At 55.4% G+C, this 27,883-nt stretch overlaps 1 protein-coding gene across 2 annotated transcripts; it reads right to left on the bottom strand.

The window, feature by feature from the left end:
• Nucleotides 1–62: 62 nt before the first annotated feature.
• Nucleotides 63–26,756, bottom strand: PDE1B (phosphodiesterase 1B). 2 transcript variants are annotated; one of them, XM_057303304.1, is made up of 16 exons: nt 26,656–26,756; nt 26,445–26,567; nt 10,121–10,234; nt 9,091–9,273; nt 8,819–8,885; nt 8,356–8,472; nt 6,046–6,186; nt 5,542–5,642; nt 5,308–5,433; nt 5,080–5,181; nt 3,975–4,095; nt 3,634–3,715; nt 3,203–3,311; nt 2,603–2,733; nt 1,942–2,061; nt 63–1,442 (listed from the first exon to the last, which is right to left on the bottom strand). In XM_057303304.1, exons 2-15 carry the CDS (start codon nt 26,552–26,554, stop codon nt 1,958–1,960), a joined length of 1,608 nt encoding a protein of 535 aa, XP_057159287.1. In that variant the 5' UTR covers nt 26,555–26,567; nt 26,656–26,756; the 3' UTR covers nt 63–1,442; nt 1,942–1,957. The 2 variants fall into 2 exon arrangements, with proteins under 2 accessions (XP_057159287.1, XP_026357444.1); XM_026501659.4 differs by lacking the exons at nt 26,445–26,567; nt 26,656–26,756 and adding an exon at nt 14,868–15,877.
• Nucleotides 26,757–27,883: the final 1,127 nt, after the last annotated feature.

Below are 27,883 nucleotides of genomic sequence, written 5' to 3'. Positions count from 1 at the left end.
TTCTTTCGAGCTTGAAAGAGACGGTGTGGCCTTCCATCCAGCAAACACGAAACACAGCCAGGCCTGGTCTCCCTTCTTTATTGATCTCTGGCTATAGCAGGGTTCTGGGAGACCAAGGGCAGGGGTGAGTCACATGCGTCTCTGCCCCACTTGGGGTGGGGTAGGAGGGACAAGTGTCAAGGTGGCGGGTCTAAGAGACCATGGATATGGACTTCACACAAATGGGGCCCACTGTACAAATGCATGGTTGGTATTTACAAGGTAGGAGGAGGGCAGTCACCTGGACTTGGGCCTTTCCTGGGACAAGGCTGCTTGAGGAGCCGGAGGAGAAGGGGCACAGGGCCTGGCGGGCTGCCTTCAGGGGACACAGCGGCAGCAGCCCTGAGCCCCTCCTATCTGCTTTCCACCCACCACTCCCCACTGGTCCCAGGGGAGGGGCCTCTTGGTGCCTGCAGCTGGGGGGGTTCTGGAAGGGGGCAGGGGAGGGGCCCTCTGATAGCAATGCAGGACGACTGGATTATACCTCCCCCTCCCCACGCACCCTGGGCCCCAAGCCAGCTCATCTCCTGCCTGTGCTCGAAGATGCGTCCTGAAGGTGCTCTGCTAGGGGGACTGCAAAGCACTTTACAGACATTGGTCGGATGGGAGCCTCCCAGCCCTGGGGAGAGGAAGGAGGCAAAGGGCTCCGGACAGCCAGGGTAGGCGATCAGCCCCAGGGGCCTAGACCAATCCCAAGTTCTTGCGGACCCAGGAGAGGCCTCCTCTCTTCCCCCAGTGGACATTTCAGAATGGGAGGGGAGGAAGATTGGGGTGGGGCGGGGAGGCTGGGGATGGTGCTGAAGCAGTGTAGGTCTGGGGTAAAGAGAACACCCCTGCATTCCCAGGCCCTAGAAAGCTCCCATGCCCTGAAGGAGCCTATGCCCCTCTCCACATACAGGGCTCTGAAAACCCCCAGCTTTCTATCCTATTTCAGCCCCTCCCAGGGGAAGAAAAGGGGGATCCAGACCTGCCAGCTAAGATCTGGGGGGGGCTGAGGGAACCCCCCAAAATGTATTGCTTAGAAACTTGGAGGCAAAAAGGATGGGGGAGGGCCCAGGGGCTGGCATCTCTGACCCTCCCCCCTGGGCCCTGGGAGGCCTCCAAGAAGCTCCCCTCTCCCAGCCAGCCATCTGGCCACAGGGGTGCGGGGAGTCCAGAGGCAGTGGGATGGGCACAGTGACCATTGGGAGCCTAAAGTTCCCCAGACTTGCTGCTGGGAAATTAAAGTGCACCCCAATGGGTGTCGAGTGGGGAGGGGCCCTTCCCCCAACCCCACAATGTCTGGCATTTGGCCTTCGGGTGTGTTGTCTGTTCCTCAACCTCCATGCTCCCTCGGAGCAGATGGGGAGCTGGTCCCGATGGATGGTGCTGATGACGTCGAACACTCTGGACTCACTGAGGACCTGGGAAAAGCGGGAGAGGCCTCAGCGCTCCGAACTTAGCCTGATCTCCAGCCTTACGTTCTCCAAGTCCCACCAGACCCCCTCACTCCATCCCACATACAGTTGTGCGAAAAATGCCTGCAGGGGGGCCCAGCCAGGCGTGTGAGCGGGGGGGCTGCTATGGCAGTCATGCCCCACTGACCTCACAGCGTCCTGCTGGGCCCTGTTCCCGAGCCCTCACCAAGGTGCTACAGAGGCCGGCTGCAGCCTCGCTCAGGCCCTCCCAGTTCTGAGGAGCTACCACCTTGCTTCCTGCAGGGAACGGACAGAAGGGGTCCCTCTCACGCCCTGGCTCAACCACATGTTCACTTCCTCCATTTTCCTCCCTCGGAAGAGGGAGGGAGAATCTCACATCCACCGAACCCCAGAGATGACCCTTCAAAGATGCCATGTTGGACACCCAGCTCTTTCTACCCCCCACGGAATCTCAAGACCCTCCCCCTCCACCACACAGGCTCACCTGGGCCGGCCCCAGGCTAGTCCAGATTCCCATTCTGGTTGTGTTCATCTTCGGCAGGGGAGGGCAGGGCCTCTTCCTCACAGGGCGACAGTTCGTCAATGGACATCTGGTTGGTGACGCCTGCAGAGGGGCATTTAGGAAGTTGGGACCGGAGCAAGAAATGTTTTTCCCCAGAAGGCCAGGAGCGTGTGGAGAAAAGTGAAGGTTCTCCTGCGTCCTCCTGCCTTCAAGACGAGCTTCATTCAACCCACGCCGATCTAGGGAGAGCCTCTCCAGCCTTCCTCCGCAGCCTGGCTAAAATTCACAACCCTCAACTCACACATAAAGGAAGAGATTTCCCAGCCCAGGCCACCAAGTTACCCCGATCTGCCGGGGCACCTTTTACAGACCACAACATGCACGGAGTTCCGTGGGCTCTGCAATATGGCTGCTCCTATCTTCCCTCCTGTCCCTGTTCTAGGTTCTAGAACAGTCCGGGCCAATCAGCGGCACAATCTTTCCTGTGATCTTACTTTCCTCTCTTTAGCTCCATTCTCAACTCTGGGAGTCAAACAAAGGGTTGCTCCAGGGGGTTAAGGAAAGCGGACCTGCTCCTGCTCCACCAGCCCACCCTCCCCGCAAGGCCTCACCCACCCCCCACCCCAGGTCCAACAGCACCCACCACTTGCCGCCCGTTCCTTCCATTTCTGCTTGTTCTCCTGAATGTATTTGGTCCAGGTAGAGCGGAAGCTGACCACATCAGGGTTGGGGTCTCCCACTTCCACATCCAGAGAAGGCTGGCGCCACTGGAAACTAAAGCAGCACCCCCCCAATTCCAGAGGTGAGACCCAGCCCACTCCAGAACTGCCTTCACAGCCCGCAGAGCGGCGGGGCTGGAAGACCAGGAGGAGACTTAGGGAGACTATCCCCCCCTTCCCTCTGCTGGGTACCCCCGAGTCCCTGCCCCTTTTCCCTCAATTTCACCCCTTCCTCTCCACACCCTCCCTCCTACTAGAAGGAAAATAAAAAACGAGATTAGCAGAAAGGCAATAAAGATAGAGCTAACGAAAATGGGTGGAGGGGACCACAGGTGCAGGTCACAGCCTTCTGGTCCCATCCTTCCGCCCCTGTGTGTGACATGCAGCAGAGCCCCCCAAGTTCTGGGTAGCCTGCTTCTCCACCACCCGCCTCGGCTGTACCTCCTCCCTGCGCTCGGTGCTCTCTGTGAGTCCCTCTTCCCTCCCCCAGAACCAGGAGACCTGGCTTTCGCAGCCACCCTCACCTGGGCTGGGTCTTAGACTTGGAGTCCTCGTCCACCAGGGGCTGCACACTCTTCTCAGCCACATCAGTGAGCACGGAGAAGGTGGGCTCCACGATGAAGTCGATGAAACCTGCGGCGAAGGGGAACACGATGGAGAGGTGCACCCGGAGGGCTGGGCACAGGGGCCGGCGCGGCTGGAACCCCCGGCTGCAGGTAAAACAGGATGATGCAGGCTGCAAAGTTCCCAGTGGGGACAGCCTTTTGCAACGATGTCTTTGTGACCGCACCTGTGCACCCCCAGGCCTTCCACCCAGGACCCCGTGCCCCAGCGCAAGCTTACTCCACAGGAAGACTGGTTCTGAGGGATGGTGACTCGGAGAAGCCCGGCCCCGGCCCAGAAAGCATCCCGTCCCCTTCCTGGGGCTCTCCTCCCGACTGGAAAGGCCACTCACCGATCTGCGACTGTGCCACCAGAGTGGAAGTGCGGTCACACAGCGGAGAAAAGGGCAGGCCCAGCTCCGCCTCCTTGTCGCCCTGGGGAGGAGACAGCACGGGAAAGCTGGAGGGGGTGCGGCTGGGGGGGCGGGGGGAGGAGAAGAGGGATTTCGGCGTCTTTGACTTGGAAATGGACGGTATGCAAACAGCATGCAACCACAGCTAAGCTTTTAGGAAAATGACCTCTGATCCCAGGGCTTTGGGATCAGGTCAGAAGCCGCAGAAGATCTGGACGTGCAGTGGGAAGCTGGAGAACAAAGGGGAAGGAGGGCGGGGCCGGGTGAAGACGCCCCACTACCTGACGGAAGAACTCCTCCATGAGGGCCTTGGTCCAGCGGCTGTGCACCGACCACTGCTTGGTTGGGTGGCTGATGTCCGCAGCATGGAGCAGTAGAGACAGGGCCTTGGACTTGTCAATCCTGGTCAGAGCACGTGGTAAGGGAAGGGAGACTATCTTTTAGGAGAAGGTACCGGGACCGTTCCTAACTTCCCATCACAAGCCCTCGGATCCTTGCAGGGAACGTCCACCAGCCTCTGAGACAGCACGCACACGCACGCACACGGGTACACACACGCATGCACACGCACACACATACACACACACGTGCGCCCATATGTGGGGAAGCAGCCCAAGCTCTTAGAAGCAGAGGGAATGGGTTCGAATCCCCACTGTACCCATCACACACTCGCTGTGTGACACAGAGCAAGTTACTTCAAATTTCCATATTCCACTTTTCTCAATCTAACAGGAAATATTAACAGAATCTGCCACATAGGGTTGTTCTGAAAATCAAATGACACACAACATGAAAGCATTTAGTAGCGTGTCTGGCACGTAATAAGTGCTGAGTAGATGTTATCATCATCATCATCATCATTGTAAGTGTTACCATTATTCCCCCAGCAATGCCACACGGCACGCAGTCCCCACAGAGACGCTGTGCATGAATATACGTACCTTCAGGACCCCCCACAGCCTCTTCTCTCTTACACACATTCATATCCTCCCACCCGCATTTAAGCATCATTCAATGTAATCATGGCATTTGTTCTGTGCTTTTTTTCTTTTAACCTAAGGCGCAGATAAGGAAACGAGTCCAGAAAGGTTGCATGATTTTCCCAACATTCCAGGGTCAGGCTGCCCTGCAGCGGCCCTGAGAATGCCCATTGCAGACTCCCTGCGCTCTCCCGCAGACCCGCAGCGCGGGCCGGTACAGACCCAGGCCCGTGTGCACACACGTCACACACACACACACACACACATCCTCGGAGGTGGACGCCTGGAGCCAGGAGAGCTTCCACATCCAGGTAAAGGCCTGGCACACCAGTTACCCCTGTATGTGCCCTCGATTCACACAGCCCTCACTCTGGCCTCGCCCCGGCCACACCCCACCACACGCCACCTCTCCAGCTGCTGCAAGGCCGTCTTCATGCACTTCACTTGCTGGAAATGGCAGGACATGTCCGTGGCCAACACCATCTCGATGACCAGGGCCCGCAGCTCTCTGGGTGGACAGAGCGAGAGAAGCGATCAGCCCCCACAGCACGGATGGACCGGAGGTCCAGGGAGTGGGAAGAGAGGGTCGAGGTGAGGGGTCTCTTTGGGATGCCCACTCCCGCCTTCGGCTCACACAAACTCATCCCTGGTGAGGTTGATGAAAATGTTCATCTCGTCATCCTGCATCATTCGGAAGACAGAGCTGATGTGGTGATTCTCCAGCACTGAGCGATCATTGTACAAGATGGCACATTCTGACCTGCAAAGCCAAGGGTCATCGCGTCCAGCCCCCTGTAAGTGGGGGCTCTGGCAACCTGCCCCACCCCCACTGGGCCCCTCCTGCCCCTGCCTCATCGGCAGCCCTCACTTGGTCTGGATGTGGAAGCTGTTGGTAGTGCCTGTGTGCTCATAGTCATGGATGGCTGCAGCGAAGATGATGGCTAAGACCTCGATCTCCGACAGGCAGTGCTGGGGGAGAGAGACCGGATGAGAGGGGCCTCACCCCGCCCATCACTGCCCAAAGACCTCCACCCCAGGCTATACCACTCAGCCCATCCCTTCCGTTCTTCAAGGCCAGCTCTTGGGCTAAGACGGCCAGGTTTCTCAGCTCCCAGAATGGTGAAATACCCCCCTTTATTCCAACCTGAAACATTCCCACCGTATCCCAGCACACATCCCCAGCGTTGCCCATGACGTTACGGTCCACCCAGGAATCCTCTGGAGTAAGTAAAATTTGACTCTGTAAAGACTTTGGGATACTAAAGGAGAGGATCCAAAGAGAAACAAAGGGAAATGGGAATATAGTCTAGACTTCCCACTTCTGCAGCCGTAAGCCCCTAAATCACAGAAGAACGATCTCCCGGGCACGCACCACCATCCCTGTGCGGAGCAAGAAGCAATGGACCGTCTGGGTAACATCAGCTGCGTGGATCTGGTTGTGATAAGGGTTCTTGTACTTCCCATAGCCTGTCTCCAGTGCATCCAGGAAAGTCATCAAAAACACAGTGGGAATCTGCAGTGGGAGGGAGAAAATCGAGATACAGGGAGGATCTGCAGGACTGGCAGGCAGCCGAGGACTGAGATCAGCAACGCCATCTTTCCTTAGAAGGCAGCATGGCGCAGGGAGAGAGCACCGGCTCTGCAGTCAGGTGGACCTGGGCTCACATCCGGGCTCCACCACCTGCTGGCTGTGTGACCTTGGGTAAGTCGTGTGCCTCTGATACTTTATTGCAGAATGAAGAGAATATCACCTCCTTGAATTTAATGAGATAAGTACAAGGCACTTAGTAAGTGCTCTCTAAAGAGTAGCTATAATTATTATTTCCCGGAGCTTTTTAAGAAAAGAAAACTTCCCTCCTATCTTCCAATCACCCTATCCCACCCCCAATCCAATACCGTGGAAAGGGGTTCAGAAGCAGGGGAAAGAGTAAGATGACCAAGATAGATATGGGTCACCCCCTCCTCTAAGAAGACTTTCCCTGTACCCACCCCAAAACACACACACACACACACACACACACACACACACACACACATACACGCCAGCACCAAGAGCCAGAGCTCTGTCCAGCTACTATCAGTTGTCCCTGTATATGCCCTTGGAGTCTGCTGCCTCCTTCAAAGGCTCAGGCTCCCAGAGGGCAGGGCTGGCGTCTGCACCAGTCCCAGGATCTCCTGAGGCTGTGAGGAGAGTGAGGTTCAGGACTTGGGGAAGCTTCTGTAGGGATGAGCCATAGTGATGAGACACCGAAGACGTACCACTGATCAGTCAGACCCTAACGTCTCCCACCCCCATCCCGGAGGGCTGTGCCCCAAATTCAGGGAATTTTAAAGGACCGTTTCCATGACAACTGCCCTTGCTTCTGCGTTGCCATGGTGTCCCTGGAGGGAAGGGAAGGGACGCAGGGGAGGGGCTGGGTGCCCAAGAAAAGGGAATCTAACTGTCTTGGAGCAAGGCGAACCGGGGCTGGGCCAAACCCAACCTGGCAGTTACTCCTGGGGTCCTCCAAAACCAGTCCTGCCAGGTAAGGAAGCAGAGTTTCGGAGAAGCTGGTGTCCAGAGAATGTCTGAGAACCAGTTTGGAGAAATAGGAGCCAGGAAAAGTCTTAGGAAAAGGAGGACCCTGCTGTTCTCTGTCCTGGAGAGGGCAGGACTGGAAGGAAGAAGATGAAGGTGCAGAAGGAGAGGCCTCAGGAAGGCACTGAGGAAAAATGTCAACTAAGCATCTCAGGAAAGTTCTGGAAACCCTCTCGGGAGTTGGTGTAAAACGAAGAGTCAAGGTTGAGGAAAGGTTCACACGCACCAATAGTCTACTCCGGTAAAGCAGAGGCTGAGGATGGCTGGACGCTCTACCACAGCCCTCTGAGAAAGGGCCTCCAGCTGGACTCCTCTGACCTGCCTCCGGGCCCCCGCGGAACATACGTGTTCTCCTCTGCTCTAACATCTCTGTCCACTCCCACCTACTATTCCCATTGCGACTCTTCAACCCCTCCACCCTCCACTTCCAAGTGTGGTTTTTCCACACGGAAGTGGTTTTTTCCAGCCCCTATTCCCTCCTGGCATAGAACCTGGAGAGGACTTTAATCCCATGTTCTTCACGGCCAGCCAAGCTGAGGAGCAAATGGAGTTCACGCACCCTCCCTCCCCTCACACGGCCCTACCCAGCCTTGCCAAGAGCTGACCCTCTCCATAAAACTCCTCAGACGGAGACTAGAGCCGAGGGGGAGGGAAGGACTGACCGATCTTATCCCTTCCTCCGCGCTCCTGCCCCCCCCACCCCCCAGGAAACAAATGGAGAGATTCTAGTCCCCAGGGCACAGGCTGACAGCATCTGGACTCTAGGCCTCGGGTGTCCACAGGCAGGAGGCAGGACAGCGGACACAGGGAGGTGAACTTCGAGCCAGCCTGGAGAGGACAAGTTACGGGAAAGAAGCAAAGCAGGACAGAGCAGAATTGCTCTGGTTGCTGACCTAGAATCTTCCTCTGGAAAGCAATAAATGAAGTGGGAAGCTCGGGATGGAGCAAGTGACAGAAAGGCTGGGACGGTGGGCACAGGGAAACTTCGCTGACAGTGAGACTGAGTGAGGAAGCCCGTGGAACCGGCCTGCCGGCCACCGTTTAGAACAGGAGTAACGGCAGTGGAGAGCCCTGCCCCGGAACAGGCGTAGGGTGCTGCCCAACCTTAAAGCGGCTGATGAGGTTGTGCCGAGTCAGTAACTCAAAGACAATGGTCCTCAGGGCGTGGTCATCTGCTGCCCGGTTCAAGGAAAAGACATCGAAGCACCAGAGGTCCAGGTTCTGTGGAGAAACAACAGACTAGGCAGGGAGACTCTCAAGGGGAGCTTCCCAACAGCAGCAAGGGTTGCAGTTAGACTTCAAGGAGGACTTCCCAATGTTTACAGAGACCTGGGAAGCAGGAAAACAAAGACATGGTGACATGGGCCTTATTCTTCTCAGGTATCTCTCAGTGCAGGGGAGATAACAAGATAGAAGTTTGCCTCTGGAGTGGGCGAAATGTTGCTTTGAGGAACATGGGGATGACAGTTGAAAGGGAAGGCAAAAACCACCCCACCAAGAGTCTGAAAGTCCCAACGACCATTCCTTCCTCCAACCTTCTCCTCTTTCCCAAAAACCCGGGGCTCACCTTGAGACAGTTGAGGACCACAGTGGAATAGGTGGGGCCCACAGAGGTATACGTTCTCCGGAACATCCTAAGGGCAAATAGCGAAAAGAAGCCCACGTTTGAAGGTCTGGGAAGTGGGGTCTGATCAGGTGGGGCTGTGGGGATGAGCTCTGGGCAATGGGGGTGGGGGGGCCACACCACTGGGGGTACAGTGAGGTCCCGGAAGCCCAGGGTGTCCGGGAAAGGGGGACACAACTACAGGCAGAGGGAGGCTGAGCGGGGGCAAGCCTCACCGTTCCACGAAGATCCCAGCCTGCACCGCGTGCACGATGCTCCGGAACTTGGGCTTCTCCTCTGCGCGGCGGCCTTTGGCCCGGGCCTGCTGGGTGAAGGTGGAGGCCAGCCAGTCCCGCACCTCCGAGGGCACGGCATCTGACCGCAGCTCCTGCAGCTCGTCCTCCGTGTCCAAGATTTGCCTGAGGCCCCAGCAGGGGAGTCACAGAAGAAAGACAGCAAGTGCTTCCACAACCTAGGGCCGCCAGGCCCAGCCACACCCCACGGCTCAGCAAGGCTCAGGCCAGGTCTCTCTCTTCTCTCACCCTCCCCTTCCTTTCTCTCACTACGTTTGGTTTTGGTTTTTGGTTTTTCTGTCTCTCTGATGCCTCCATAATGAAAGACGCCACCATGTGAGGTAGTGGGCATCCCAACTCTGGAGGCGCTCAAGCAGAAAATGGAATAGATGCCACCTGGCAGGGAGGCTGAGACCCGCAGCACTGCCCACCGGAAACAAAACGCAAGCCAGGTAGAAGTAACGTGAAATTGGTGAGTAGCCACATTTAAAAAGTAAAAAGAAACGGGTGAAATTCATTTTAATATTAAGTTTTCTTTAACCAGATACACCCAAAATCATATCATTTCGATGTGAAGTCAATTCCTTTTTCTCAGTGTTTGAAATCCAGCGTGCGCGTTACATACACATCCATGTCTCGGTTCACACTCGGGCTCAACGGCCACATGTGACCAGCGGCTCCCATGCTGGGCCGCACAGGCCTGGAGGGATTCCGCACGGGCGAGAGGGTTAGGACTACACGAGCGTTCTGGTCCCTCCCAGCTCTGAAAAGTCTTCTCTCTTTGATGCCTGTGCTTGTCTCTGTCTCTGCAACTCCGTCTGCTCCTCCGCCCCTTTGCCTCTGTGGTATTTCCAGCTACAGCTCTTCCTCCCTGCTTTGGCCCTGTCTCGGGTCTCTGTCTCCGGCCTCCTGTCTCACCCCCGCCCCCATCACCGTGCCTGCCCCGCGTCTTCCCCGTGCACGGGTCTCTCACCGAGTCTCGTCTATGTACACGGCCTCCAGCAGAGAAGCCGTGTACTCCAGGTTTTTCTTCAGCTCCTCGATGTCTACCTCCCCGTTCTCCAGCTGCTTCACCATGTAGCGTAACCTGGGGGGGGGTGGGCACAGACGCCCTGCTCAGGCGCTGCTATCCCGTCCCGAGAGCAGGACCCCTCTGATGAGGCGTCTCAGTCTTCCACAAATCGGCACTCTCTCCGACAGGAAGACGAATCGCAGCTAGTGTGTTTCATCCCGGGCTCTTGCCACCGCCTGTCCTGTATTAAGTGTATCTACCCCCAAAGTTTAATCCCAGGCTTTTTTCTGAGCCCCCCCACACACACACACCTCCTTTCAGTCAGTTTCCTGAAAACTCTCATTTAGAGTTCGGGGGGCCAGCAGAACGAGGCAGGTGCAAAGCACCCAGGCTGATGTTCTGGGGACTGTTTCATAGCCTGAATAACCAAGAGCTGACATTGCCAATTTCCCCCAGCAGAGTGAGCTGTGGGTCAACAGCAATCAAAAGAGCCCCAAGATGCTTCTGTTACATCCATTGGTCATGGCAGGGGCGGGGGGCAGGGGGGGCGGGTACATGTCCACAGCCTCTCTGTCCCTGGCAGGGATGGTGAAGACGCAGAACAAAGACCAATCTGAATGCTCTCGCCTGGCCTCACTCTATTCAGGCAGAGCTAATGGATTATGATTCCAGAATCCATCAACCAGGACAAAGCAGGATTAACCCCTGCCTGCCCAATGCTGTGCCCGAGAGAACCTCTGGCAGTGTGTGCCTGTACCCATCCCCCACCTCCGCCGCAGGGCCGGCTTCCCCCGAGCCAAAGTGCTGGGGGTGGGGCCAGGGGTCTCAGTTACTGGATGCTCTGCCTGAAGGGACGGTCCCTCATCTTTTGCACTCATGAATGCTGGGGGTCAGTGATGAAGTGGGAGACTTCTTAGAAGTCTGCAGAGTCCGGCCCAGGCAGCCACAAAGCAAAAAAACTCAATCTTGACTTTAGATGGTGATTTTTAAAAAAGCAATTAAACGTTCCCCTCTGGCTCTTTCCCCCAGCCCTGCCCCGCCCCACCTAACACCCAGGTGGGGGTAAAGTGGTGGCCATGACAACTCCCCACCAAGAGGGGCTTCAGAAACCCAAGGTCACCCTATGAGTCAGGGAGGAAAAAAGAATGAGTCAGGGACCAGAGGCTGAAATTAGCATCAATTCCCAGGGATGCTGGGGAAGGAGAACAATGGCACTCCTGAACAGAAGCAGCTCTGGAATCCTGGGGTCTCAGCAGCTTTGGAATGGGGGTGCCAGAAAGAGCCAGCCCCAGGAAGGGTCTCAGGCCAACTCTCACCTCAGGGGCCAGCAGTCCTGCCCAAACAGTCTGAATGCAAACGGGGCAGAAGGGCAAGGGGGGAAATGGAAGGAAAGCAGTTGAGGGGGACCCTGCAGCCTCCTCCGTGGGTGATCTTCAAACCCCACTTCTGGCCTTCCTGCTGCATGTGCAAATGGCAGCTGTTCAACAAGAAAGAAGCCGGCTTCAGTAAAGCTCTGCCCCAGCGAGGGGTTCATTAGGGAGGTGGAATAGAGGCCAGACAACATAAAAGGCTTTCCATCCAATGAGCTGGGAAGGGGGACTGAACCAGCATCTCCCAGAGCACTGACCCAGAGGTCGCAGAACAAAGAAGTTCACTCCACCTTTGGGGCCCAGGCAAAAACCAGGGCTTCCCTCTGCTGGTCAGTCCCCGTGGCCAGGGACCCTCAGATCTAGGGGACACACAACCCAAAAAGAAAGAAAAGCCTCTGGTCCCATCTCTCTCCCAGATTCCTACCCCAGGCCTCATCCTCCACGTTGGTCAGCCCTTTGTAAAACCCAAACCTAAACTCACCAGCTCTTCCACATCCTCTCTCGACCCACATCTTGAAACACACATCCCAGCACAGGCTCCCAAAGTGAACAGCCAAGCCCACGGATGTTCATTTGCATGTATTCGCATAATCGTTAACAATGCTGCCAGCTCTACATTTTTAAAAGCGATTTCTCCTACGTTATCTCAGATTATCCTCACAATGGGCCTAGAGGGAGGGAGGGAGTTGGGAAGAAATTGCCACCCCTATTTCCAGTGCAGAAACCAAGGCTTTGGCCACAGTTCTCAGGGGCAAGATCCTGGATTCAGAGGTATCCTGGCCCCGAGCCCTTGGGCAAGTCACTAATTCTCAATCAGTATCTCTCAAAAGGTGGCCTGTAGACCACTGGCATCAGAATTACTTGGGATAGGGACGCCTGGGTGGCTCAGTGGGTTAAGCGTCTGCCTTCGGCTCAGGTCCTGGGATGGAGTCCCGCATCAGGCTCCTTGCTTGGCAGGGAGCCTGCTTCTCCCTCTGCCTGACACTTCCCCAATTGGGCTCTGTCTCTGTTTCTCTCTCTCTGACAAATAAACAAATAAAACCTTAAAAAAGAAAAAAAGAATCCCTTGGGATACCTGTGAAAAACTAAGATTCCAGGACTTGCTGCTCCCCTACTGAACCAGAATGTGTAAGGGTATGATCCAAGGATCTGCAAACACGTTTAACAAACACCCAGGATGATTCTCATGCACACGGACCTTTGAGAACCTTTCTTTTAGAGCCTCTGTTCCTGCCTCTGTACAACAGTGCAGATGATGATAAACGACGGGTGAAGGGCTGTTAATAAGAATTATTATTTATTTTATAATTTATTTTATAAGTGAAATAATGTATGCAGAAGGCCTGACACATACAATGGGGCTCTCTAAACATGATGTGAATTGGATGAACTGACCAGCATCACGCGGGCCCCACCCAGCTCATACCTTGTGGCCTTCAAACCAACAAGCGCCTGCCTTCTCCATCCCGAGTCCAGGTGGAGAAGAGGGCGTCTAGTTTGCATGGAGGCTGGTGATTGGGAAGCCCCTTAACAGAGAAAATGAGACAATGAAAATGGCCATGATCTCTCCTTCATAATGACAAACCTCATTTGGACCACACAACCACCTGAGGAGGGAGGTTAAGTGACTGGCTCAAGGTCCCACAACTTGTCCATCTCAGTCAGGTGGGCAAGCCTACAACTCACACTGCTGGGGCCTAACTGTGCCCCGCACACCAAAGGTGTTGGGCAGAAGGGGCTCGATCCCGTAATTCGCTTGCAGAGAGGCTGGAGCTCATTCCATCACAGCTCCTCAGTCTGTTGTCTCCCCCAGGAAGTGCTGGTGTCTGCCGGCCCACAGCAGACTGTGAGCATCTTAATGGGACTGACACCGCTGCTCTACCCAGAGCACACAGCATGCGCTCAGCCAATGTTCATTCAGTGAAAGGGAGGGGCGCCTGGGTGGCTCGGTCAGTTAAGCTTCTGCCTTCTGCTCAGGTCAGGGTCCCAGGGTCCTGGGATGGAGCCCCCCATCGGGCTCCCTGCTGAGCGGGGAGCCTGCTTCTTCCTCTGCCCCTCCCCCTGCTCATGCTCTCTCTCTCTCTCTCTCTCTAACTTTCTCTCAATAAATACAATCTAAATAAATAAATAAATAAATAAATAAAAGGGAGAGGGGAGAGATTAATCAGGTGGGGGGCTATCTGCCAGAGCTCACAATGGGGATCTCTGCGGCAGGGTTTCTGAAACTCTACCGGAGCGCCTTCGGAGAAGAATGAGGCTGTGGCTGGCCTTCCACACAACCTTCCCTCCAAGTTCCTCCTGCCTCCACGTCTAAACCCTGCTCCTTTATAGCTCCTGTTGAAATCTGAAGCAGACATGATCCAGACACCAGAAGGAGTGGGGAGGGAGAGGAAGATTACAGAATAAATTTGACAAATGGGGAGTCCAAGAAGGGGACCTGGACTCGGGCAGCTGGAAGGCTCCAGGTGCTGAACGTCACCCTCCTGAAGTGGTCTAACTCCCCCACAGCCCCTCCGCCCAGCAGCGGCCTCTCTGGTTCTAAAGTCCTTCAGAGTTAGGATCTCCCCAGACCCACCCACAGTCCTCCCCTCAGCATTCTTCTGCAGGAAGTCCTACTTCCCCGCCCATGGACAGGTCCTCGTCCAGGCCTAAGGAAAACTGGAAGCTTCTGCAACAATCCTTCCATCTCCACCACGAGTCCTGTTTCACCACACCCACTTCTTTCTCCTTTACCCTCGGCCTCTGCACCCCGAGAAAAGCCTCAGACCCTGACCCCTGGAAAGCACCAGTCTCTCCCAGCTCTAGGCAGCCCATTGAAAGGGAAGGCTCAGGGTAGTAATAATCCCAACACCCCAGAAGAGTTCAGCTTCCCCACCAGTTCGTTTCTTTGGGCCATCATGGCTGATGATCTGGCAGTTTCCAAAGCCCCCTGTACTACTTCCAGCACCCACACTCCTAGGACAGGGCAGCCTCAAGCCAAAGGGCTAGGAGTTGGAAGAAGAATCTGATTTGCCTTTGGGGTTTTAAGATCAGACGAAATTTCAGAGGAATGTGAGGTCCTAAGGATGCTGGGGTGAGGAAGGAGAGGAAGGGGGAATCCTGGCCAAGCCACCTGCCACAGGCAAGAGGAAGCAACTCAAAGGAAAGGGAGATGGGAAAGGAGGAGAATAAGAGGAAGGGCAAGACCGGCGGGTAAAAGGTGGAGAAGCGGACACGCATGTGCACACAACATATGGGGACTGTCAAGTCTTGATCCCTCCCCCCCCCAAACTACTAGTGGTGACCCACAGCCACCTGTCCTCCCCCTCCCCTCTCCCTTTCTCGGCCCTGGTGCCTACCTGAGGATGGGGCCCTGGAGGTGGCTTCTCTGCACAGGAACAGGGTTTGCCATGGGAATCAGAGTGTCCTGCTTCCGAGTATCAGAATGCTGCCCCTGGGGCCCCCAGGGCCCCCGAGGGGAATGACTCCCTCTTGGGCCCAACTTCCTCCTCCAGGTCTCAGCAGAACTGAGCTACTGACCAGAAAGAACTCTGAGGAGGGGAACAGGAGGGGCCTGGCTGGAGGAAGAAGGGCGTGATGACACAGAGAGGCAGCCCACAGCAACTGGGTAAGAGGCCACGGGAAAAGTTTCACATCTGAATCCGACGGAAAACAAGAATCTGTTCTCAGAAGAATCCCAGAAAGGACAGAAATAGCACAGTCCAGCCCCTTGCTCTGAGGAGGTGGGGCTCCTCTTTGGGGAGAAGGGTTAGCAGAAGGCTTAAGGGTGCAGGGACAGGGACCCACCCTGAACCAGTTGTGGAGAGGCAGTCTGCCCTGGGAGGGGAGGGGGCCCTGCGAGAGGCCCCTGGAGGGGCTACGGCGGATTCGGCTCCCTCCCACAGTCTTCTTCCGGGGCCATTTTTCAAAGTGAGCTTTACCCCCCTGAAAGGACAGAGGCAAGACAGGAAAAGGACCAGAAACTACAGGGGAGGGGCTCCCTGAGGCTGGGGTTCAGGGGATCCTCACGCAGAGACCCGCTCAGCGGGGAGGGAAAGCCCCGCCCAAGCAGTGAATGAAAGTCGGGAAGACGCCCACGGGGACCAAGAGGTTGGGGAAGTTACTTTCCCACTCCCAGCCCCAGTTCCCATCTGGAAAACGAGCACTGGCGGATAACTGGGAATTAACTGGGAGAGGCCAACCCAGCCCAGAGGAGGAAAACTGATGCGCCGGCCCGGGGCGGGCCTGGGGACCACGAAGGTCCCCCTCCTCCGCCTCCGGGCTTTGCCCTCGCTCAGGCTGGGGGACAGAAGCCGGCCTCTGCGGCGCGAGGTGGACGTGCGCACACAGCCCCAGCCGCCTCCGGATTGGCTGTGCCATGACGTCACCCACGCCAGCGCCTGGGGGCCGCGATTGGTCAGCCGGGGGCGGGGCGGGGCTAAGGAGGAGAGCGGGGTGAAGGCGGCGGCGCCCGGGGAGAGGTCCGCGCCGCTGCCCTCTCCCGCGTCTGGGCTCTAGGGCCGGGCACGATGTGCGAACGAGGAAAGGGGCCTCGCGGGGAGGAGATGACAGAGCAAGGGAGAGAAGAAACAGGCCGGGACCGGGACTGCTGACGGGAAGTCTCCCTCCCCACCTCTAGCCCCCAAAAGCCGAGAGAAATTAAAAACGCTTGTCACCGCGCCAAAGCCTTGAAGGATTACAAACACATGAAGTTCGGGACCTGCGGTTTCTCAGCTTCGCTGGGCACCGGGACAAGTGGAAGTGGGCTTCGGCAGCAACGCGAGCCGTGACGCTCGACGCCGACAAGTTGTTTTCTAGGGAACTGGTAGCCATGAAGCAGGGCTGCTGCAGGTGCTGGAAGAAAGAAACCCTCCCTGTCTGTGTCCGTCTCCTTCTCTGAGCTCCTCACACACGCACGCACGCACGCGCACACGCTGGTTCATGTTTTAGAGAAAAAGAACTACAGCCTGAGTCACAGACCCAGGACTGAACCCAGGGGATGAGGGACAAGTCATTGGCCTGTTCCGCGGCCATGCCTGCTTGGAGGAACAGGGATAGGGTAGGAGTGGAGGAAGGTGGTGGCCAGCTGCATACAGCCTGAAACACCCCCAAACACCACGCCTCCCCTCCCTCACCTGACACCAGGCCCTCACCCCAGGCCCTGCCACCGCAAGCAGGCACTCACCTCAACCCTCCTACCAAAAGGTGGAGATTTCTTAGACTAGAAAGCTTTGCAGAGGGTATCTTGGGCATCCTTCTGTTCTCTTGCCCAATAGAACCAAAAGCCGGTTGGACAAATGACTGCTTACCACCTCAGCCTACACACCTGCTTCGTCGTCCCAGCATGCATCCCACACACGCTCGTCCCAGCCTGTTAGTATTATTATTATTATTAACTGTTCCTAATAAGAACGGATATTGGCCAACCACCAGCCCTTCCTAGGGAAAACAATTTCACACATATCCACTCACCCATGCAAATACACACACACCACACCTCTATCCGAGCTGGGGAGGCTTCCCCGGGTGGGAGGCAGGGCATAGATATGACGACCCAGCAGAGTCCAGCATGGATTTTCCTTTAGTCTTTAACTTTTGTTTAAAAGTACCAAGGAGCATAACCAGAAAGCCTCCCTCCCAGGCCCATTCCCAGCATTCCCCAGCTGCCCTGAAGAATAGGAGTTGGGATAGGGGATGAAAAAAAGGAAAGGAAACCCTGCCTCTGGTCAGAGAAGAGAAGAGGTGGGGATGGGGGGTGCTGGGGAAGGGAGTAACCAGCTGATCTCAAGGCTCCAAAATCTCAGAAATTGAAAGAACCAAAGAAATCAACTAACTCCCAATGAAAAGAGGACATGAATTAAAATCAGGAGACTTTTGTCTAGACTTTATCACTATGTGTGACCTCGGGCAGGATACTCTGAGGTCATTCCCTTGTCTATAAAATGGGTAAGTAATATGTGCTTCACAGAATTCACTCAAGGATCAAATGAGATCACATGGGAGCACCTTGGGGACTATAAAGTGTTGCATGAATGCAACGGATCATTCCTTGGCCCAACCCTTTATTTAGTTTGTTCAGCAAACGTTCGGTAAGAGCCCTCCATGAACAAAGTCTCCTATGCCCACCCTTATACACAGGACCTCTGGTGTGGAAAAGCCCTAGTCACCCTGCCACCACCACTCCAGATGTCCAGGGCTTCTCCCTGGCCCCTTGTTCCACAGGGGCCATGAGGCAGTGGAAGAAGAAACGGGACTGTGCACAGCATGGAGCTCCAGAAACCAAGAACAACCAGCTCTCCACCTTACCCAAGCACTGCACTCCCCTCACGCCCCTGGCTTCCCATTGCTGTACAAGCAGCCTCAGTGCTGGCAGCTGGCTGGGCACAGTGGCGGGGGTGGCTCTGGAGATAAAAATAGCCCCCCTGGTGGCAGAGCTGGGGTGCCATCCTGGGGGGCGGCAGGCCCCGGTTGACATGGCAGCGGTAGTAAGAGATCTCTAGGCACCGGACCGAGGAGCTGGGTGGAGGGAGGGTGGTGGAGGGTGGGGGGTAGTGTGGGAAGAACAGAAACCAAGAGAGCGGAGGGGAGGGGGAGAGGGCAGGAGGAACTAAGCGGTTGGAGAGGGAAAGAAGAGAGATTTGAAGGGTGCTGAAGAGGGTCTGGGAAACGTGGCCACAGAGGCGGAGGACTTGGCTCCCACCCATGCTGTGTCTGAAGGCGAGTCCCCCTCTGCCTCCTGACCAGAAGCTGTTTCTAACAGGTGTTCCTAGGAACAGCGCGGCACAGCTCCGATCAGATGAGGAAGAGGGTAATCTAAAGAGCTTGCGCCCTAGCCCAGACTAAAAAGACCCCAGATATCCCGGCTCCTAGCCCAGCACACAACTGAGTCACCTCTCCCTCAGCCTCAGATTGCAGCCCTTAAGAGAAGGGGGAACTGGGAGAGGTGGGCAAGAAAGTCCGAGGAAGGCTAAGGAGAGAGGAGGCTCCCAGGACCCAGGCCAGAAGAACTCTCTCTCTCTGGTTCGCCGTCCACCCCTCTTCTCCCTCCCTGCGCGGTTTAATTCTGCTCGTTAACCACCGCCACATGGACCACCCCACCAGACCTCCAAACCACATCCCAGCAGCTGTTCCAGCAGATGCCCTGTGTCCAGGGGGCCTAGCAGATGTTGAAGGAGGCCTGGGATGGGAAAGGGAGCTGGAAGCTTGGCAAGGGACTGACTGCAGGTGTGATGGGAGCAGCACAAGCGTGTGCACCAGCGCAACTGGGGTCTGGTCCCAGCCCTGCCCCCAAACCTTACCAACCACCTCTGGGCATCACTTTCCTCCTCTGCTACATTTTATGGTTCTCAGATTCAGTGCCTAGGTCTCAATTCCCTGGTTCAAGTTCATCCTTTCTGACTAGCTCACTGCTTCCCCAACTCATCTCTAACCTGATGCTTAAAGGAGGAGGGTGGCTTTCTTCTTTATCACAGGAAGGTCACATTCTAACCTCCGTGAACTTTCCAGGAAGTTCTCTCGCATATCCATCTTTATTCCATCTTGCTGTAATCAAAACAATAGCAAATTTTCTTGGCATTTCAAAAAACAACAGAAAGGAGGAGGACAAGCAGGACAAAGAAGTCTTTCGGGTGAATCTGGTACGATCTGATTTATGATATTTCCTTAAGACTGGAATTTCTAAAGCTCCTGCTTAGTAGAGATACAGTTGGGGTTTAGGGAGCTTGGCAACACTGTTGGCATGTGTGCTTACTCAGCCCAGGCCCCAGAGAGTTTCCAAACACGGTGGACATCGAGAACCAGGGGGATGGGGCCACGTTAGATGTGCCAGAGCTGATAAACAGGAGAGCGGGGAAGCCAAGGAATAGCAAGGAAAGGAGAAGCTTCTCTAGCCCCCAGGTCCTGCCTGCCAAAAAATCACGAAGCCCCCCTGGAAGCCAAGCTCCCTTCCCAAAACTAATGGTACCAACACCAGCTGGCAGCCTAATCACGCCACTGCAGCCACAATAATTATTTGCAAATCTGACTTCTCTTTGCAGCTGCGGAATCCACTCGCCCGGGAACCTGGCTGTATCCAACGGCACCACCTGAGACACCCCCTTTCTAGTTCTTCTCCCAGCCCCCCGCCCCCAGGCCTCTCCTTGGATCTGCCCTGCCCCTTCCCCACCAAGCCTGCTTCTCCACCACAACCCCATCACAGCTCCCTCAGCGGACCCCTGCCAGGTCTGGGATGCTGAAGTAGAACCCTAAGCTGATGCTTCCTTTCCTGATCCACATGGATGCCGCAGGAGCTGAGGGAGAGGGGCAGCTGCAGGGTGGGGGGCGAGGGAGACATTCGGGACAAAGGGGCAAGAGCACCCGCATTAGGGACCTCCCCGCACCGAATGGACAACAACTCGCTTTCCTCCTTTTCCCTTCTCAGGAGCCCTCCCTCCCCTCTGCTCCCATCTTTGCCCCACTCAGTAACCCCAGGATGCTCTCCCAATTCCAGAGGACCATTAAGTCTTCCTCCCTTAGGGGACAATCTCATTATCTAACAACTTCCAGTCTCTGGGGGGGAGGGGAGCTCACCTGCACCCCACCTGCTGCCCTGATTTTGTCCCTTTTTCTCTGCTGCTGTCCTGAAGAGAGTTGGAAAATAGCTACTCAACTTCCGTACCTGAGAAAATCAGCCCCCTGAGAGCCAAAGGCAATTACTTGGCTTCCTCCCCAGGGGAGCTGGGAGGATGAGGTCACTGGGAAGGCAAAAGAAAGGCCTTGCAGAATACAGCAGTTGAGGCTGGACTCCTAAGGCGGTCCCAAAGGGTGCCTGCAGCAGACTCACCCTGCACCACCACCACCCCAACACCTGGGGGTAGGGGAAGGAGGCCCCAGGGATGTCCTGGCTCCCGGCCAAGGTGAGAAAGGGGTAGGGGCATTGAAGGCCAGGGAAGCCCAGTCAAAAGGAATAGGGAGAGAGGAAGTGGGACAAGAGAGAAGAGCAAAATGCAGACCAGCAGAGAGAGATGGGAACAAATGAGGAAAGGGACAGAAGGAAAGGACCAAGAGGAGTCAAACAAGAGGAAAGCAGAGGGAGCAGAGAAGTTGGAAACAAATCCTCGATGATTCCTTTAAAGACTCAAAAGAGAGGGAAAGATGTGTTTCAAGGTTCCCTGCTCCCCCTACCCCCCCCCCCCCCCCCGTCCCCGTCAAATGGGAGTGGCCAAAAAGAGGGCAAAATAGGAAACAACCGCTCATGTCATTGCCTTCAGAAGCTCCCTAGACAGCAGGCAGGAGCAAAGGGGTCTAGACAAGTCCAGGCCCCTCCCCTCCTGGGTCTCTCACCTGGCCTTCCAGGACCAGTGCACCCCAACCCACCTCACCCTCCTCCTGGCCAAAGTGACAAATGCAGCCGTCCACTGCAGAATCTCCTGCGTCCGTCTTTCTAACCGGCCTCCTGGGGCTTCTAGGCAAACAAAGCGATACTTGGGTTCTAAGAGACTTTAGAGATTGTCTAAAATAAGATGCGGCATATGTGATCACATCACCCCAAGGCCTAGAAATGTAAGATGAACGCCAGAGGAGAATGCTCCAATGCTCACAGGACTCACCAATGGCAGTCCCTGGGGCTCCCACACCCACCAGGTCTTAGAACTACAATTGCTCTAACCACTGGGAAAAGAGATAATAGGAGTAAGTCCTTCTCTTTTCTTTTGACCTCAGCGGCCCACATCCTTTGTAAGATAGGCCCACTCAGCCTTCTAGTCTCTAAGCTCAGACACCTGTCTCACCCCCTCCAGACAACCATTCATCAACAAGACTCTTCCGAATCATGTCCCAGACACCAGGACTTAAACCTATTAAGGAATTCATATTCCTGCCTCTTGAATCTTTACCGTTCTCCCCATCCAAGCCGATGGTCTCCCATTCATTCCCATTCCTCCCACCTCTTCACACAGCAAGCTCTCCAATCCTGAAAGAACTCCAGACTTTATCATTTCAAAACCACTTTCATATGACTGATGTCAAACGAGGAGCTGAGATTCAGAGAGACTCTGTGACTTCAAGATTATGCAGCTAGTAATTGGCAGCAAAGGGAACATGAACTCAAACTCAAGTGTCCCGCCATTCCCTCAGCTCTTCCCCTCCCACCACCCTGCCACCCTCATCCCCCCAACCACCTCTTCTGACCGGAGGCTTGTGAAATTCTCCCTTTGATCTAAATTGATGCCCCTCTCCCTTCACCCTACTGCAAGCATTGTTTACCCTCAACCATTCAGAGATGCCCATTCAAGACACAGCTGATGAAAGAAATGTAAAGATGGAAAGCACTGATGGGAGAGGGGAGACAAAACCCAGGGAGGAGAGATTCCCTTGGCCATGTTTGGAAATTAAAGAGGAAGCGCTGTTCCGTGGAGGAAGGCACAAAAACTCATCCCTGCCAAGGCCTGGGAGAAATGGTGCCCCCTTTTCTCCAGAGATCCAGGGAGCCATCTTCACAGCAGCTCCACAGCCATATGCAGAAAAAGGGGAACCGCTGCACAACTTTCAAAACCAGTGAGAGCCACAGAAGATCACTCCGTGGGGCATACACGAAACGAGGACAAAAGGTGGGATAAATCAACCAGGGAGGCACCCAGTCCAGTCCCTCAGCTTCTTCCTCCTGCCCATTTGATCTCCCCAGGATTATAAACTAGATGTTGGTGTGTCACAAACACATACACAGGATCATACATACATATTGTCCCGTTACCTACACACACACACATCACCTCATTCATACAGAGGCCAATCTCGGGCATTCAGGTAAGTGCAAACCTTCCCAACATATTTACTGTCACACGTGCCATTTATAAACCTGAAAACAAAGAGACATCATCATGGAGCTCTGACTCCACAAGCTGTCCCCCGCCCGCAACCCAACCCTCACCCAGACACATATGTATACACGTCAGGCATTCGCGATTTCCTCCTGATACGTCTCATTCACACGGCCAAATAACGTTTCCATAGCCTCTCTGTAACTCCTTCAGTTCCAGGCTCTGTCCTGAGGTCCTCAAACCCCACACCTTTTAAAAATCGCCCTCTCAAAAAACAACACCACCTCCTTTTCTTCCACCCCCATTTCCTGCTACCCCCCCCCCCCCACGCACAGGAGCACACGCGCCACAGAATCAGAGACAGAACCGGGCTCCATGACATACACACAGGTACTCGTTAAATCATTTGTTCATTCCTTTATTCAACAGCATTTCTCGAGTGCCTATTATGTTTCAGGTACCACACTAGACTCGGATGAAACAAAGATGAGCAAAAAGAAACCCAGCTGGGTCCTTGCTCCAGCTCAGCTGTAATGACCTTGAACCACAGCTTAGGACATAGAGCCTAGACCTCGGGAGTCCTGAGGCCCGTGTGAAGAAAGGAGAAGAGAAAGGGATTGTGTTTATACTATCCCAAAGGAAAAGGGAAGCTCGGTCTGTAAAATTCTAGGAGAAACTGGGGCAGAGGGGAGAAAGTGATATTTGTACTATCCTGGGACAAAGACAAAGAATTCGTTTCTATGCTTTTCTTGGGTGTCTGTAGGCCCGTCCCCCACCAAAAGAAGAGATTAGACAGAAACCAAAGTGGTAGAGTTTTATCACTTGGGTGGGTGTAGCAAAATGAGGAACAGGAACTCTCTACTCCACGTGATGGATTTTTTTTTTTTAAAGATTTTATCTATTTATTCGACAGAGATAGAGACAGCCAGCGAGAGAGGGAACACAAGCAGGGGGAGTGGGAGAAGAAGAAGCAGGCTCATAGCAGAAGAGCCTGATGTGGGGCTCGATCCCATAACGCCGGGATCACGCCCTGAGCCGAAGGCAGACGCTTAACCACTGTGCCACCCAGGCGCCCCCCACGTGATGGATTTGAACCAGATTATCAACTCCATAGGAGCAGGGCCTGTGTCTACTTTGTCCACGACCGTACCCCAGCCTCCAGCACATCACCTGACCCTCAGGAGGCACTCAACAAGAGTTGTTGAATGAATAAATGAGCTAAGGACGGCAAACCCATCTCCACTCACCGATTTTCTTGACTCACAAAAGACACAGAAAACCCCCTGCTCCTGAACCTCCCCTATACTCCTCAAGGCCCTCTGGTCTCAGAGAAGGGTAGGCAGTCCAGTCAAATCCCTCATCTTAGGGTCAGAAATCCTCATCCTGCTCAACCCATCATCTCCAGACTCCCTATTCCAGCGTCTCTCATGCCTCCACTTCGGAGTCTGCTCAGTTAGGAAAATTTTCCTGCTAGGTAGAGGCGAAATCCCATAGCTAGAGACTCTTCAGCTCATATGCTCCAGATTCTGAATTAATCTTTGGCAGAGTTCTACTGTGGGAAACAGGATTCCTGGATGACCTTCCCAAGAAGAAATTGCCCTGCAAAATTATACTGAGTATGGGCTTTTTAACCAGAGGCAAAAACACCAGACCGGGCTCCCTAAAGACAATCTAGATGTCCTACATAAGAAATTAAAAGGATAGTTGGGGGGCAGGGGGATAGGATATGGTGTGTGGGGGAATCAAGGCATATATATATATATATTCATTTCTATTCAGTACACAGCCATGAGATAATCGTGTCCATCCCTCTATTCCCACACTAGAGCCTCCCCGATATTCAAACAGGGCCAAACCCAGTAAGCCATCAACTAGGGATCTGCCTTGATATCAAAATCTTTCTCTGCTTGGAGAAACTGAGATTGAGAATCTATTCCTGGTGATTAATAATAGGGAAACAGGCCTTTTCTGGGTACGTTATCACATGCCACTAGCACTCTTAAGGACCAGACTGCGGAAGTAAGTGAAGACCGGAATAATTTCATCGGTAAGATTAGTGACCCTTGTCCACCCCGCTCTCCTGTAAGGACAGCCCCGCTAACGCACTGTGCGGGCAGCGGCCTCCGCCCCCTTCTCTCCCTGGGTTTCAGCGGCTCCTCTGGGAATCCTCCTCTCTCACCACTGAGCACTTCTCATACTGAAGGAAGAAACAGCAATTTGCTTCCAGGACAGACTTTTGGTTAGAAAGGTATGGGAGGGGCGCCTTCGGCTCAGGGCGTGATCCCGGCGTTCTGGGATCCAGCCCCACGTCAGGCTCCTCCGCTATGAGCCTGCTTCTTCCTCTCCCACTCCCCTTGCTTGTGTTCCCTCTCTCACTGGCTGTCTCTATCTCTGTCACATAAATAAATAAAATCTTTAAAAAAAAAAAAAAAAGAAAGGTATGGGAGACATTGAAACAGGTAAAACCTGCTTTCTCGCAGGGCCCACTCATTACCTGGAATGGAAGCAAGGGAAGTACATGATGGGGGGAAGCCATCCTGGGACACCTTGAATTCTCTCATTTATAAACCCCGAGCCCCCTTCTTTGCCCTTCCACCACTTCCTTACCTGCCACCCCCTCCCCCAGCTTAGTTACCATTAACAGAGCATGGTTTTCTATCAAGAATCACTCAGTGCTAAATCAATTCAACCGGTTTTCCATCTCTTCATCCCGGAACTCGTTCCAAGGCTGCGCTTCAGAGAGCCCGGCAAATTGCATTGGCTAGAGGCAGCAAAGGGCAGGAACTGAGGAGCACATTTGGATGCCAAGCCTTGTTGCCCACTGGGCCTCAGTTCTCCCCAAGGCCTCGCTAAGCAGCTAGAGCATAAATCAGACCCACCCACCCAATATCAAGGCGTCATCTTATTACCACAGCTGAAGTACTTTAAAAACAAAACAATCACTAGATCTCTCCATCTCCTACCACCAGCTCTCCCTCCGCCAGAACCCAGAAATGGAAAGCTTCAGAGCTCACCATTGAGGGTAACGGGGAGGAACTGGGTTGTGGGTCTATGGTTCCTGCATTGCCTCACTGAACATCTACAGCCTCTTTCCTGGGACCATTGGGAGTCATATCAGGGAGAGGGGCACCTTCCCTCGTTCTCTGATTAAGAATCAACAGACTGCGGAGGTTACCGGATGGCGGCTGACTGGTAGATAAATGTGCCGCATGGTTTGTCTTTGACCCACTCCTCTCCTCTGAGGAAGAGAAACAAAAGTTGCTTCCCTCCTCTGGGACTGGAGTATGGGACACGTGAGTCCCTCGTTTCCCTATTCATCCAGCACACACACACACCCCCATGACCTTCTCTTGCAACAACAAGAAAAGATGCCTATATGTGCTTGGAGATCCTTGCAGCAACAAAAAGGTTTCGACAGTTGCCTTGCCCCGTCAATCAATCTTTCTTCAGCACCACCACCACCCCAGCTCCCAGGTAGGGGCTCCACCCCAACTCTTCCAGATCGGAGCTTTGTCTCCCAACATTACTGGGCACCGTGGGTTTCCCGGCCCCAAGAGAGATGAGCAGCTAAGGTATGGGGCGCCCCGCATTCCCACCCCCTGAAAGATGCAGGAGGCAGAAACCACCAATCCCAACAGAGATCCATATGACCCACAGGTTGGCGCAAGTATCCCCATGCACTAGATCCGGAGCTGTGTGCAATCACTCCACACACATCTGTGTGTCCCACGGACGCTCATGCACGCACATGTGATGTGCGTCTCACATCTGCACAACCCTGCACACGGATACGTGTGAGTCAGCCTGGCACCTCCTGAACGCTGCCGGTCTGCAGCCCTGCCACACCGCACATAACGTGCAGCCTCTCCGCGCTGCGTGTGTCACGGGGGGGGGGGGGGGGGGGGTCCACAGGCACCGGCACATCCTTAGCTTTGCAACTCCTAAACCCGCTCCAACCAGCCGGCTTGCTCCGCACATGCCTTGCACATGTGGCCTGGCCACGCGTGTCAGGGCAGCGTATTTCCTCGCACCTGCCAACGTGTGTGCCGGAGAGAATCCACCAGCCCGGCTCCGGCTACCCCCTCTCCCCGCCCCAGGCTCCCTGAGATCCCTTCCCCCCGCTCCCGGCCGGGGACTCACAGAGACCGAAGCTTAATCCACATCTTCTTGCTGGGGGCTGACTTCAGCTCCAGGGGTGACGGGCAATCCGACTCCAGCATCTCGGGAGGGCTGCGGGGGGACAGCTCCATGCTCAGCCTCTGTCTGCGGAACGGAGGGAGGAGACGGCACCGCGGCTCAGCCTCAGCCCGGAGCCCGGAACCCCTCGCCGCCCGCCCCGGCCCCTTCCCACCTGCGGCTGGCGCGGACCAGCCAGGCCGGTGTCTCCGGGCTCGGCCCAAGCTGGCAGCGCTGCGGCTCCTGCGGCTCCTGCTCTCGCGCTGTCCAGCCGAGCTCTGGCTCCCAGTCCGAGCTCTCGGCGCCGCCGCCGCCGCTGCCACCGCCGCCGCGCGCTGCCGGGGCCGCCTCCTCTGCTCTCTCCTCCCCCGGCCGGCCCCCCTCCCTGCGCTCCCTCCCCTCTCGGCCCGCCGGCTCGTCTCTCACTCCTCGCGGCCCCTCCTCCCCTGCCGGGGGCGCACGCAGACGGCCGCGCGGGACGAGGGCGGCGTGTGGCCCGCGCGGGGGCTGCGAGCGCGTGTTTACACGGAGCCCGGCGCGCGGGCGGACGCAGCGCTGCGTGCGGGCGGCCGGGGCCGTCCCCGGGCTGGGTTTGGGGTTGCCGTGCGTGTGCGTGGGGCTTCGTGCGCCCGCGCGTGGGGACGGACGGCGCGGGGTGAGTCCCCCTGTGTGCCCGGGGGAGCTGGGCACGGTGGCGGCGGGAGCCCGGCCCCGGACCGGACCCTCCCGCCTTGGCTCCTGCCTTTGAGGGGAAAAGTTCAGGGCTGCTCGGAGTGGCCGTGGGATCCCGTTCCTCTCCTCGGTTCCCTTGACTCGATGGTCCTGATAGGTCTCCGTCGCTGTGGCCTTCCCCCCGTGCCTCTACCCATCCGCCTGGCCAGTGGGAGCTTCTTCGAAGCTTAAAGCTTTCCAGACAGAAGCCACCAGAGCAGGCGGGACCGCGTCATCTCTGTACAGAACTGCGTTAGAACCAGGAAACCGCTCCTGGCGTCTCACCTCAGCCCCTCCTGAGCGGGTCCTCCTTCTTTCCTCTTATTCTGTCTTCAGTCAAAGAAATCTAATGGCTAAGGACCCAGCACAACACAGCGTAGCTGCTTAAAACGTTTGTACAATGAGAGGCGCCTGGTGGCTCAGTAGGTTGGGCACCTGCCCTCGGCTCAGGTCATGATCCCTCGGTCCTGGGATGGAGCCCCCCGGTCCTGGGATCTAGCCCAGCCTCGTCAGGCTCCCGGCTGGGCAGGGAGTCTGCTTCTCCCTGTCCCTCTCCCTTTGCCCCTCCCCCTGCTTGTGTTTTCTCTCTCTCAAATAAATACATAAAATCTTTTTTTTTAAAAAAATTTGTAGAATTAATGAACTGAAATTCAAGACTTCGTAACAGGGCAAGCCTCTTCCATCCGGCTGAA

This window comes from Ursus arctos, unplaced genomic scaffold (genome assembly GCF_023065955.2).
Source record: "Ursus arctos isolate Adak ecotype North America unplaced genomic scaffold, UrsArc2.0 scaffold_26, whole genome shotgun sequence".
Taxonomy (NCBI): domain Eukaryota; kingdom Metazoa; phylum Chordata; class Mammalia; order Carnivora; family Ursidae; genus Ursus; species Ursus arctos.
Note: the sequence above shows the minus strand (reverse complement) of the source record. Positions and strands in the feature narration are given on the sequence as shown.